At 41.0% G+C, this 12473-nt stretch overlaps 1 protein-coding gene across 1 annotated transcript in view; it reads right to left on the bottom strand.

Annotated features, from left to right (window-relative positions):
• Positions 1–12473, bottom strand: part of MYO3B (myosin IIIB) — a 365933-nt gene that overhangs the window by 254278 nt on the left and 99182 nt on the right. The window contains exon 7 of the mRNA XM_061201698.1: positions 3160–3225. Within this exon, the coding sequence (XP_061057681.1) occupies positions 3160–3225 (66 nt within the window). The remainder of the gene's footprint in view (positions 1–3159; positions 3226–12473) is intronic.

Below are 12473 nucleotides of genomic sequence, written 5' to 3'. Positions count from 1 at the left end.
CAGGGTATTAAAGGTTTTAAAGCTGTTAAAAATTTTCTTGTCCTGTTTATTCTTTAGAAAGAACCAGTTTAGTTTACTCTAATACAATGCACTGTGGCCCCATTTACAATGGGAATTGAAGAAATTTTCTGGATAATTCAGGCTAAAAAACTTTTCCTAAATTACCAGATAATCATCTTCCCACCTCAGTCCCAGCAATAATGAAAATTTTATAATGTGGAGGTCTTAATCCTTCATCCTTTTTCCCTTTCCCTCCCAATATGAGCAAGGTAAGTATAAAAGTAAACCAAGGCTCTCTCTTTAAATAGACATTTCTAACCCAGTGAGTGTCTTTGTTTACATTTAATTAGAGATTTGAATAAATAGAATGAAATAGAAAATTAAAATTACATTTGGTAGTCTGGCTCCTTTATGAAACCAAAGGACATTATTTGGGAATAGTGGGTAGTTTTCTACCTAAAAATATAAAATATAATAATTATTTCCTAATCTTGATAGTTACATTCCTAAAAATCTTGTAAAAGGAAAACTCATGATTGAAGAATCTCAGATGTTATAGGGAAAACAGAACTGGGGGGCTGAGGTCAGGAAAGAATCTATGAACACCTAAAATATATAATATTTTCACTAATAAAACCAATAAGGACAAGTCATTAAATAAATAGAAGACTGATGACATTTTTCCATATCTTAAGTTAGTAATAAAGCACACAATCACTTAATTTCTATTTACCTTCCTTGGTTCATTAGAACCTCTTCAGACACTCTGTAGTTTCAACAAGATGCTTTTGCTTTGCCCCTGATGTATGCATACTAAAGGCATTGTTTTCTATGCTGAGTCCTCCATTCTAGTATCAACACTTATTCTAAGTCTAAAGCAACTCAGAATGAGCGCATTTGGAATTCTCAGAATTGGGGAAGACATAAGCAGATTTAAATGGCATATAACAGGATTTGCCATAAAGAAAAATCAACAGTAGAGAGGGATTTCTATACTGTATTTAACTCTGCAAGTCCCAACCCTATCATCAATTAGGTACCTTTATTCCCAAATCTATCCAAGCAATACTGTGCTCAGTTTAAGAACACAAACATACTCTTGAAGAAGTATACAGAAACCAAACTTTGGTGAGTGGGTCAAGTCACATTTTAGAGGCATCACGAGAGCTTGGTATAGGAAAGCATATCTGTGAATATGTAATGTGGTTTTCCAGGCCAGCAGCTTAGAGAAGGTCAGTCAAGGGCATCTGTGTGCAGCAATGGAATGAAAAGGAAAACTCTTTGGCTCCAGCCTTTGCCAGCAAAATCACTGGAACCCTAGCCCCTGATTTCTCTCCCTGGGGTGATCTGAAATGTGTTCCCAGCCACCAGGATGTCTTTAGCTCTCCAGGGCCTTCCACCTCCTCCTTTGGCTTCCAAATATCAGGAAGTGGCTCTTCCTCTGCTCCTATGGGAGCGTCATCCCTCCTGCTGTTATCTGTTGTTCCTCTCAACACTGCCCACTGTCACCACCATTGACTTGGGGCTGCTTCTGCATTCTGCAGTCACTGCAGGAACATCAGAGTGGGGACTGAAGGGACAAGGAAATGTCCTCCATCCCTGGCCTTGAACTTCATGGTCACGTTCCGACACAGCCTTGCTTAGTAGAATTCCTGGAGTTCTTTACCCCTCCTCTCTCCTGAGGAAGGTGGCAAAAAGCTAGGAGGGATTGACTGGACAATCAAACAATTTCAGGGACCTTGAACTATGTTGCATTGAAATGAAAATGAAACACAGGTTCACAGCTCTTTATACAAAACCCTTGGGGCCAAATATGTTTTGGAATTCAGAATTTTATCAAATTTTAGAAAAGTAAACCCGTGCATTTACTGTATTTTATGTAACGTCCCCAGCAGGATCTGGGGCAGCACACTGTAATCAAACACATTAATATATCTGCAGCAACTCACATGAATATTCACACTGAGTAGGATAAATAATGGCTATAAATAGCCTCAATTCAGTTTAGGTCATGTGTTGCCACCAAATCAGTTCACATAAGGTCAGGGCTTGCAGCTAAATGACTCAAGTACAAAAAAAACTTCCATTTTTCAGAGCTCTTTGGATTTTGGAATTGTGAACAAGGGATTGTATTGTGTTTAAGGAAGGCGATCAAGAGACCCAGTCTGCTTCATTGCTCTGCATTTTGGTGAAGCTAAGTATGCACATAGGTATAATTTAGAGAAATTTGTGTTGACCCTTCCCTACTTCCTGTTTATCAGCTATTTTGGTCACTTCTTTTCTCCTGCCATGACCTCTGAACCCCGTGTTTGATACAGTAGACACTGAGAGCACCTCTTCCCAGCTCCTAGCTGGGATATGGCTTGTAACGGCCTTGTCTAGATTCCTGCCCCCGCAGTTCACCAGGACCCTTGCTTGGGGTCATTATAGCCCCCTCCAACATACTGAGCATCTTCCCCAGAGTCAGGACCAGTGTGGTTCTCTGCCAGGGGACAGGCCAAAAGCTCATTTTCCCAGCACTCAGTCACCACCCTATTGGTGCTGCTGTTGGTTCTGTTCCTGTCTTAGTCCCATGCAATACTGCCTAGTTCCTGGTAACAGAGCTCCCACCAGGAACATCACCCATCAGTTGGGTTTTCATCTTGTTCTCCACACTCTGAGCCCTGGCTGGGGCTCCTCACCTTGAAGCCTCAGGCCTGAGATCTTACATTGGCCCCTCAATCATCTTGGGAACTGGAGCCCTGCTCCCAAAGCACAGATCCTAAAGCAAAGCCCAACTTCCAAGCTGCAAAACCTCTACTGAATGCTGCCACCTTCTGTCTCCTCTCTGGCCCAAGTGTGGGTGTCCGATTTTTAGATGGAGTCTCCTCCCTTATTAAACAAGACCCACTGGCAATATCTGCCCCAGGACAGAGCAGAGTCAGATAAATGTAACACATATGATCAGAAGAACTGATTATAACCAAGAGTCAAATGGAACTCCTTATTTCTCAAATCCTGCAGGGGCATCTTCTATCATTTACTGGAACAAATTTTGTGTCATAATGCGCTAGAAGGCATAACAACTTCTAGCGCCAAGTCAATTCCACACCTTGGACTTCTCCAATCACTGTCCAAGGACTTGCTGGATGAGCAATTTTCAGTGGAAGAAATACTCACTGTGAAATGAAGTGGTTGAATTCCTCACACCATTTTTCTGGATGAAGTAAAGTAGGTGGAGGATTTCTGAAAAATAAAAGCAATTTTTTTCTTACAAAGAAAGGGTTCCATTAAAAGCAAAATATCAACTTGCCTTTACTGATATTGTTCTAAATAGCTCTGATAAAATCTATTCTTATTTCTCCCTGGGTGAGAGTCATTCACCAGTGGTAAATTATAAAGTGCCAGCCCCTATTCATTTAGTGGCTCATTTCCATTGACTGAAGGCCAACCATGTCCATGGCTTTCTGCAGGACCTCTGAGGGTTACACAGATCAACAACATTCCTCAAGGAGCAGACACTGTAATGAAGGGTGAGGCAAGCACACAGCCACTATAACTGAGAGCTGAGTATTATTAGCGCCATAAGAAAGCTATAAACCGAGTGCTAGGGGCTTGAGAGAAATAGACTTTTAATTTTACAGGATTTTCAGATCATTATACTACCATTTGAATTAATTATGTGATGCAATTAAAGTATACTTATAAATTCACTGGTCACATTTTTAACTCTTTCCTATATGTCAACCTCTGCAATAGGTACTGGAGAAAGCAAAACCACTAAGACAAGTTTCAGACCCCAAGAAGATCCTGGGTAGCAAGGAGGACAGACACCTAATATAACTAAGTACTGGCGGTCTAAGAGAACTAGAGAACTGTGGAAAGACTCTGGTAACCAGACCATTTCCTGGTGGGAAGGCAGGAAAAGGAAAAAGTAAGAACCCTGCATTTGGCTGAATATTTACCCAAAGAGAATCAATTTTAAAACAAAAGGGACATTACCTTTAATTGATAAGAATTTTTTCTTTCTAGCTATTAATGGAAATAGGGGTTTGTGAGCAAGTCAAGTTCAGCAAATGAAGCAAGTTACATTTCTGCACACCTGAATTATGACTGTAAATCTTAAACCCATTATACACCTTTGTATATATAACCCTTCACTTGGGTCCTAACTGCTTCCTAAAGCCATAGATTGCTCAGCCTCCATAGGCAGAGGCAGGGGAAGCAGCAAGAATGACCAGAAATTTAAAAAATGTATCAGATAATGTGATTGTAATTTGCCTCTTCAATACCATTCCTTTTTTCATTTCTTCTAGTACAAGTTTTATTCTGGCACAATGCTGCCATATATATTTTCCTGAGTTCCTTGCATCTAGATGTGGCCATGTGACTGCGTTCTGGCCAAATGATATAATACTAAAATTGTTCTGTGGTGTTTCCAGAGAGTCTTCTTAAAGGGTGGGAGACATGCCATTTTTTTCTTCCCCCTATTTGCTTCCTGGAGCATGGATATGACGGCTGGAGCCTGAGAAGCCATTTTGGACATGAAATGATAATGAGAGCTATGAGCTGAGTATGGCAAAGAAGGTAGATAGGAAACTGGATTCATGATGATATTGTAAAGCTGCCATACCAGCTCTAGACTGCTTCTCCCTAGTCTTCCTTAACAGGAAAGAGAAATAAACTTCCATCTTCTTTAAGCCACTGTTATATGCAATTAATCCTAATTGAGCTGATCATATTTCAGAGTATTATCCTATTACATGATTAGAACATAATTTGATAAGTATATCACAACTACAAAGGTAAGTGGAAGCATAATAAAGGGGCAACTTACCCAATCTGGGGAGTCCCAGAAGACTTCAAAAAGAAAATGAACTTGAGCTGGCCCCTGAAGATTGGTTGGATTTTTCAAGACAGAGGAGAGGGAAGCCATTTCAGGCTTAGGAAACAAGATGTACCAAGTCACAGAAGTGTAAAAGAGTCTGGTAGGTTCAAAGAACATGAGTAATTTTTTGAGGCTAGACTATATGATTCTTTCAGGTCTGGAGAGAGACTAGAAGGGAAGGATGAGGTGGGAAGGAAGAATGATGAGAGGAAATATATGATTTCCCCATTCTGCATAAGAATTTAATCATCCTTCAGATCTTCTGATTCAAAGACCCAAAGAAAAATTATCTGTGTACCCACCTAGAAAGAGTAACAGTTGAAAGTTGCCCTTCAGTTATTATGGAGGCTGCCTCTATCTCATTCATTTCCTGCAACAATATTTGCCTTCGTCTTTCTTTAAATAATAAAAGTACCATCACATAACTTCTGCTTTAATATCAGCATGGCTGACCTGTTCTTACTGGCTCCAGCTGTTTGAGATTGTACATCCACATGTCCTCCCAGGTCACCTCTGTGGGCATCTCTCAGTGAGCAGCTTGCCCTACACCATCTCTACAGCCCTCTCCAGAGCTCGAACTTCCCTTGCTCTGCTCAGGTTCCCTGCTCATTCTGCTCTCACGGAGGTCAGTTCCACAGAGAAGAGCTGCTCAAGCAACCTACTGTCTAACACACTTCATCCACCCCCAAAACCGTTAACCGGTTTTGGGGGTGGATGAAGAAGTTACTTGTAGACAGAGTAACAGACTTGATTAAACCCTAGTAAGCTTGACCTTGGCCAGCCGAGCATGGAGGGATAACCCTCTACCGCAGTTAGAGAATGACCTGGCAAGGGTCCACCGGAGGAATGGATGGAAGTGTCTACACTTGTGTAGAGAACACTGTCCACTGTCCCTTCCCTGTTTTCAGTCTGTCCCTCAGCAGGAACCATGGGCAGGGGCTACTGTTTATGTGTTGGCCTGAACCTCTGTAGTAGGACACAGAGGAAAGCAGCAGATCGCCACTCACCCAGGCCACCACCAATCCATGGTGGCCTCACATGAACCCCGCACAAGGAAACACTTTCTCTGAAGCTTGGCATCATAGGAATTTGGTTTTAGAGAAGCTCATTTGAACTTGTAGATGCCCCGCCTTTCCTGGAGTCCATCCATCATACTTAGGTTCAGTAAATTGAGGTCTTGTGAAAGATTACTATCTGAGTATAATGAAAACTAAAAGGAATTTGAAGGCTTTACAGTACTTTGTTTGCATTGGCAATATAAACTCTAGTTCTCCTGCCATCCAGGAAGAGCACCAAATAATAACAATTGTACCTTTTTGGCTCCTCTCAACACTACAGATGCAAACTGCAACCTTGCCCAAAAGGGTTTCTCTCCGAAAGGAGAGATGCTTCATATTCAGTGTGATAGCAGAGTCAGTGCATAGCTGAGATAGGCAGGCATCACTCAGGTATGTGTATGGATGCTGAGAGCAGAATGTATGAATGGTGAGTGCTGAAAGGTCCACAAACCTGAATAACAAGCGCTCATTTGGATAATGTTTATAAACAGATAATGTTTATAAACAGATAATGTTTATAAACATACCAAGGCAATGTAGAAAAGAGATTAGTCAGTAAAGGAAAATGACTATATTCGATTTGAGGTTTGCCTGCCTGGATTTTATTCCTGTGATTTGGACCCTAAATTCAATTTCTACAAAATGATCCCCTGCACACAGACAGGATTAGGGCTACGTGAGGTTAGCAGCAAGGGGCGATGCCCATTTTTGACATCATAATCCTGGGTCCAGCAAATACGATGGAGATAAAGTTAACCTTCTTCCCCCAAAGCCTCTGTGGAACAAAATGATTTGCTGAACAGTCAAACTGAATTCATTTTAGTTTCTGAAATAGAGAAGCAGCTGATTGGATGAAGGGGGGTACCTGACCTCAGGACAACCAATCCAAATTTAATCTGGTAACCTATGCCAAGGCATGACCCCAAATGATAAACTGGGTCAATTCAATTCTCTTTAGAAGGTTTTCTTTTTTTTTCACCTTGAACTGAGAAACAAAACAAACAAACAAACAAACAAAAAACCAGGAGAATGAGGCACTTTAGTAATGGGCGCTGAAGCTGAAAGATCCATGATGACGAGGCAGATGGGAGAGGCCATGGAGTACACTGTACAAACTGGTTTTAGGAAGCAGATACTAGGAACAGGCAGGAAACCAGGGAACGAGAAGAAAGTAGGCCAAGTAGAGGAGAAAGGAAGAAATGAGCCACAAGGAACCCAGACTGCATGATGGGAGACCATGTAGGTTTTTCTTCAGTTTCTTTTGTGAGTGCTTCTCCCTCTGGTGCATCTACAATATTATTGGCCCCAGCATTCTGTTCTTAGCTCTATTCTCCTCCCGTTCTACACATTCACTGAGGGCTCACTATACGTCATCAGCTTCCTAATCTATATCTCCTGCCTCAATTTCCCCTCTGCCTTTTGGCTGGTGCATCCAGCTACTTATTAGAAGTTCCATTTTGATTTCCCAGGGGTACCTTAAAGTCAGCATGTTCAAAACCAAACTCATCATTTCCCCCTAAATTTGCATTCTAGCTGGTTGTTGAAGTCAGAAACTTGAGTTCACCCCTCTCCACTGGCCTCACATCCAACTTGAAAAGGCAGAATAAGGGTTCCCCTTATTAAAGAAGTCCACATTCTAATGCCCAGAGCCTATGAACATGCTACCTTCCACGGCAAAAGGGACTTTGCTGATGTGATTAAGGTTAAGGACCTGGAGATGGAAGATTACCTTGGATTATCTGGATGGACTCAATTTAATCTCAAGTCCTTTAAAGCAGAAAAGAGAGACAGAAAGAAAGAAGAGGCAGGAGAGATTCAAAGTGTGAAAGGTGCTCTACTCACCACTGTTGGCTTTGAAGATGGGGGAAGGGAGCCATGAGCCGAGGAACGCAGGTAGCCTCTGGAAGATGGGAATGGGCCTCAGCTAATACCCAGCAAGGAAATAAGGACCTCAATTCTACAAATGCAAGAAACTGAATTCTGCTAATGACCTGAATGAACAAGGAAATCAGTTCTCCCCTAGAGCCTCCACAAAGGGATACAGCCCTGCTGACACCCAGATTTTAGCCCAGTGAGATCCATGTCAGATTTCTAAGCTACAGAACTGGAAGACAATAAATTTGTGCTGTTTTAAGATGTTAAATTTGTTAGAAAAGCAATAGAAAACTAATACATCAATCAAGCACCAACACCTATCAGTTCTATTTCCTAAATCCCTTTCTTATCACCCCATCCCCTCCTTCACAGCCGAGTTCAGTCACATCATCTCCATCAGCCTACTCCAGTAGCCTCCTTATTTTTCTCTTTCCCTCTATCCTCATCTCCCTCTAATCCATCTTGCACTTGGCAGCTAGAATTTCTTTATAACATACAAATCTGACCTTGTTATTTTCTTGCTCAAAATTCTTCAGTAGATCTACATTGCCAGCATGATAAAATGTCAACTATTTTGCATGATATACAGATGGCCTTGCCTGCCTATCTACCCAATCCCATCTCAAACTACCTGCCTATGTTCACCCAATGCTGCAGTACTGCACTGTGCAGAACTTGCAGCTCTTAAAGCAAGTCCTGTTCTTTCATGCCTTGGGGGTCTTTGCACATGCTATACCTTCCATTTTAGAATGCTCTCCCCAATTTGTCAACCTAGCAGGCTCCTACTCATGCTTCATGTGTATCTTTAGTACCCAGCACAGCAGCACTCAGTAAATTTTTGTTGAATGAATGACTACATGAATGAATGCACACAAACATACATATACTGTAAGTAAACCAAGAAATGATGCCAGGACAAAATATGACCTTGGTCCCCAAAGTAGCATAAAATTAGACAAATATGGAACAGCTCCTTTGGATGTGAGCAACTTCACAGCAAGCAGGGTTTGAGGAACAAAGGAGTCCCCTTAGGTAGTGACTTGAGTTGGATTTGACAATATAAGCCTCATCCCTCATCATTTGGGCTACCTTTGTAGCCCAAATGTCGCCAGGTCCCTGAACATATCTGACTAAAGTGAGCAAATGAATCCTGATTTAAACTGCATTATAGACACCATCTAACGTCAGGACCACTATATACATGCATGGGGGTTGGAGACAGAAGAGGATCAATACTAATAATTATCCCATGTTGAGTGGTATTACAGTATACCAAGCTCCATGCGAAGTGCTTCACATGTAGGACAACAGAACATCACAACAATCATATTCCTATTGAAATAACAATAGGAATTATTATTCCAGTTTCACAGGTGGGGAAAATGCAGCTTAAAAACATCCAACTAAAAAGTGGAAGGGTCAGGTTTCAAGGAGGTATTTCTGTCTCCAATGTCCACCACACTGTTCTCTGTATTTCATCTCATGAAGAATCTATTACTCTGGAAGGTGAATGAAGAGAACATACATGCAAAAAATGACAGAAAAACAATTAGCAAGCAATACCTCTAAGAAGGTGCCAAATAAAGTCCTCTAATATTAAAGCACACTCAACAAGGAGACGCTGAGTAAAAGATTTATCAGTGGGACTGAGTTAATTAAGAAAGACTTCCTGGAAGTTGTCAATTTTGAGGTAGGTCCTAAACAGGATATATCAACCAGTTGGTGAGAGGGGGAGGGTGTTGGGAAAGGAGAAGGAGAATATAGGGAGGAAGATATAAAGACTGAAGTATAATAGTTAATAAATAATCAATAACATACAGTTAAATAAACACAGGAGTGTGTTCAAAAGCTATTCTATGTCTTTACTCATAAAAGCAATAAAGCAAGACATTTGAACACAATGAACTATTCTGAGAGTGTTAAACACAGCAACAACAGAGCTGCCATTCTGACAACTTGCGAGATTCATTAATGAGGGTGAGTGGTTAGATACGTGCCTAGGTCTCATCCTTCAGTATCACCACCTAGCCCCAGCCAAAGCTGCTTTTTGCCCTAAGTCACATTTTCCTTGTTCAAAATTAATTATTTCAAAATTTTTGTATTTATTTGTAATACATGACTCCATCTTAATATAAAAAAATTCCCCAATGCAGGGACATAGAAAGCAAAGAGCAAAATACCTCTTCATTACCACCCCTAATCCCAGTCTCCTCCCTGTATCAGTATGGCTTGTATTCTCTCAGACATTTTGTTTTTGCATTTTAAAATATTTGTTATAAATATATATATATTTTTGCTGTGCTATAAATTATAATAAACACAATATAAATTTTATATTAGTATTTATAATATATTTGTAGTTGGGGACAGTAGAAATAGGATTATATGCTACATGTAAGTGTCCTGGTACCTATTTTTTCCATTCAGTAACATGGCTTAAAGATCATCCCATGCCAGTTTCTTAACCAAAGAGTTTTCCATAATGTATGCATACTACAGTTTAGCCATTCACCCACTGATGGATATTCAGGCTGTTTCTTTTTTTTTTTTTCACTGTTAGAAAGAAGGCTGAAATGGTTTACACATGTCATATGTGATTTCTAACTTTTAAAATGTTTTTTAGGTGGCGGACACCTCCTGTCAGTGAACATTTAGGATCCTGCCATGTAACTCAAATGAAGAGAGAGCAGGTGCTGATTGCCTCATTTTCTCGAGGTGACCCAGTGAGCAGTTGTGGAGCAGAGGAGAAACCCCAAAGGGCTTGTAGGGTTGTGAAGAGCACCCCTGGGTCACCACCCCCTAGAACATGCTGTGAATGAGAACTCTGAGTTATGCAACCCCACCAGGGTCAGACCAAGAATCCTGCTGCTGGAGTCCCCTCTGCCCCTTGCAGGCACCTGCTCCCTGGTTCAGACAGTGGGTATCTCTGGGTAATTATCTTGACACATGGGACACAGTCCAAGACTTATTCAAAATATACATATAATTCTGCTGAAGAGGAATCATTTGAAAAAAGTAAATAGCTGAAGATATTTCTTTAACATCAGAAAAGAGATGATATGAAAATGACACAGAAATCAGAAACACAATGCTATGCACTGCACCCTCAGTAAACGTGAAAGGCAGGTCCAGGCTAGAATGGATACTCATGCAGAGTGCTAACTCCACAGTGAAGGCAGCTCTATCAGGGGCAGTCCTCTGAAGCAGGGAAAAGGAGGAAAGAAAAGGTTTGCAAGGACAACGCTAGATGGGAACATGTCTGGAAAGAAGCAAACGTAGGAAAGGAAAAATACCTTTTCTCCTTCACCCTTCAAGTTCTCAACTGGGGCCTCTGTAGCAAAGGACAGACAACAAGAGAAAAGCATACAAATTTGTTTAATATAAGTTTTACATGCATGGGAGCCCTCATAAGGAAATGAAGGCCCAAAGAAAGAGTTAAACCTGAGTATGTTGAAGAGTGGAGAGTCTTGGAAAGACGTGATGGAACAAAGAGTACGAGTAAGTGTGGTGAACTGGGGAAACTTAGCAAGGCCTATTCATGCAGGTCCTTTCTGTGTCCACTGTCTTGGTCTTTGGAGGTAAGGATGCTCCTTCCCTCCGGGTGTAGGGAGGAAGAGGGTCTTATGACCTGCTTCTGGGGAAGGTCAGAAAGCCCTTCCTGCACACACGATTTCTCAAATTCCTTCAGTTTGAAATATTCAATATGCCAAGGTCCCATATTCAGGGGTAGCATGTCCTGAACCATGTCACAAAAACAAAATGAGCCTAAGTCACATCTCGGCCTTAGATAACCACTGTCTAAGAAAGTAGAGGTTTTATGATTAATACCTACGATAATTTATTCTACAATAACTGAAGAAGTTACTAAAAGCAGTGAGGAGAAAAGCAAAGATTTGTACTTAAACTTCAAGCTGTTGATTCCCTTTTTTTCTGATTCTTAATAACCTAATTTGATCCTGTCCTTTAAATAACACCGTTTGCAATGTTAAGCTATAATCATTGAAATGTAAAGTTAGCACATCAAATCACATGGCTCATAATAAACCCATTTTTAACCATTTACCATCAGTAAGTGACAAGATGTTCATTTCCTCTGGCTTTTCAGCCCAACAAGAATCTGTTTCAAAGATCATCTCAGAATTCCAAGTTTACATTATGCTCCCCATGTCAGGCCTGTGCTTGAGATAGGGCGTGTCATGGAGCTTTATTAATCCTTGGCCACTACACTAACATTTCAAATGTTTACAAAAGGCATGAACTGCATTTTCTAATTCTCTCTAAAGCACATTGGGGTACCTTTCCCTTCTCTGTACTCTCACTATGTAAACACACAGGACACACAGGCAACCCAGCCATGCATGCAGAGTGCGAGAGAAAGTCAAGGACAATAGAAACTGCTGTATCAAGTGGTGTGTGGCTCACTGTCTGAGCCAATGTGGTCATTTGCTAACATCCATTCTTCAACTTCCTCCTTCAACAAGAACTCAGCAACGCCATCAAAGCCAACTGTTAGTGTCCAATGTGTCAGGGAAGTAGACCTTGCCCAAGGGCTGGCTAATGACCCTTTTCCTCTGTGGTCCTTTATGCACAGAGTGCAAGCCACAAGTCTATTTTTTTTCACACACAGTTTTAAATGTATGATTTATTAATTCATGATTTTAAAGAGATGTGTT

This window comes from Eubalaena glacialis, chromosome 1 (assembly GCF_028564815.1).
Source record: "Eubalaena glacialis isolate mEubGla1 chromosome 1, mEubGla1.1.hap2.+ XY, whole genome shotgun sequence".
NCBI lineage: Eukaryota > Metazoa > Chordata > Mammalia > Artiodactyla > Balaenidae > Eubalaena > Eubalaena glacialis.
Note: the sequence above shows the minus strand (reverse complement) of the source record. Positions and strands in the feature narration are given on the sequence as shown.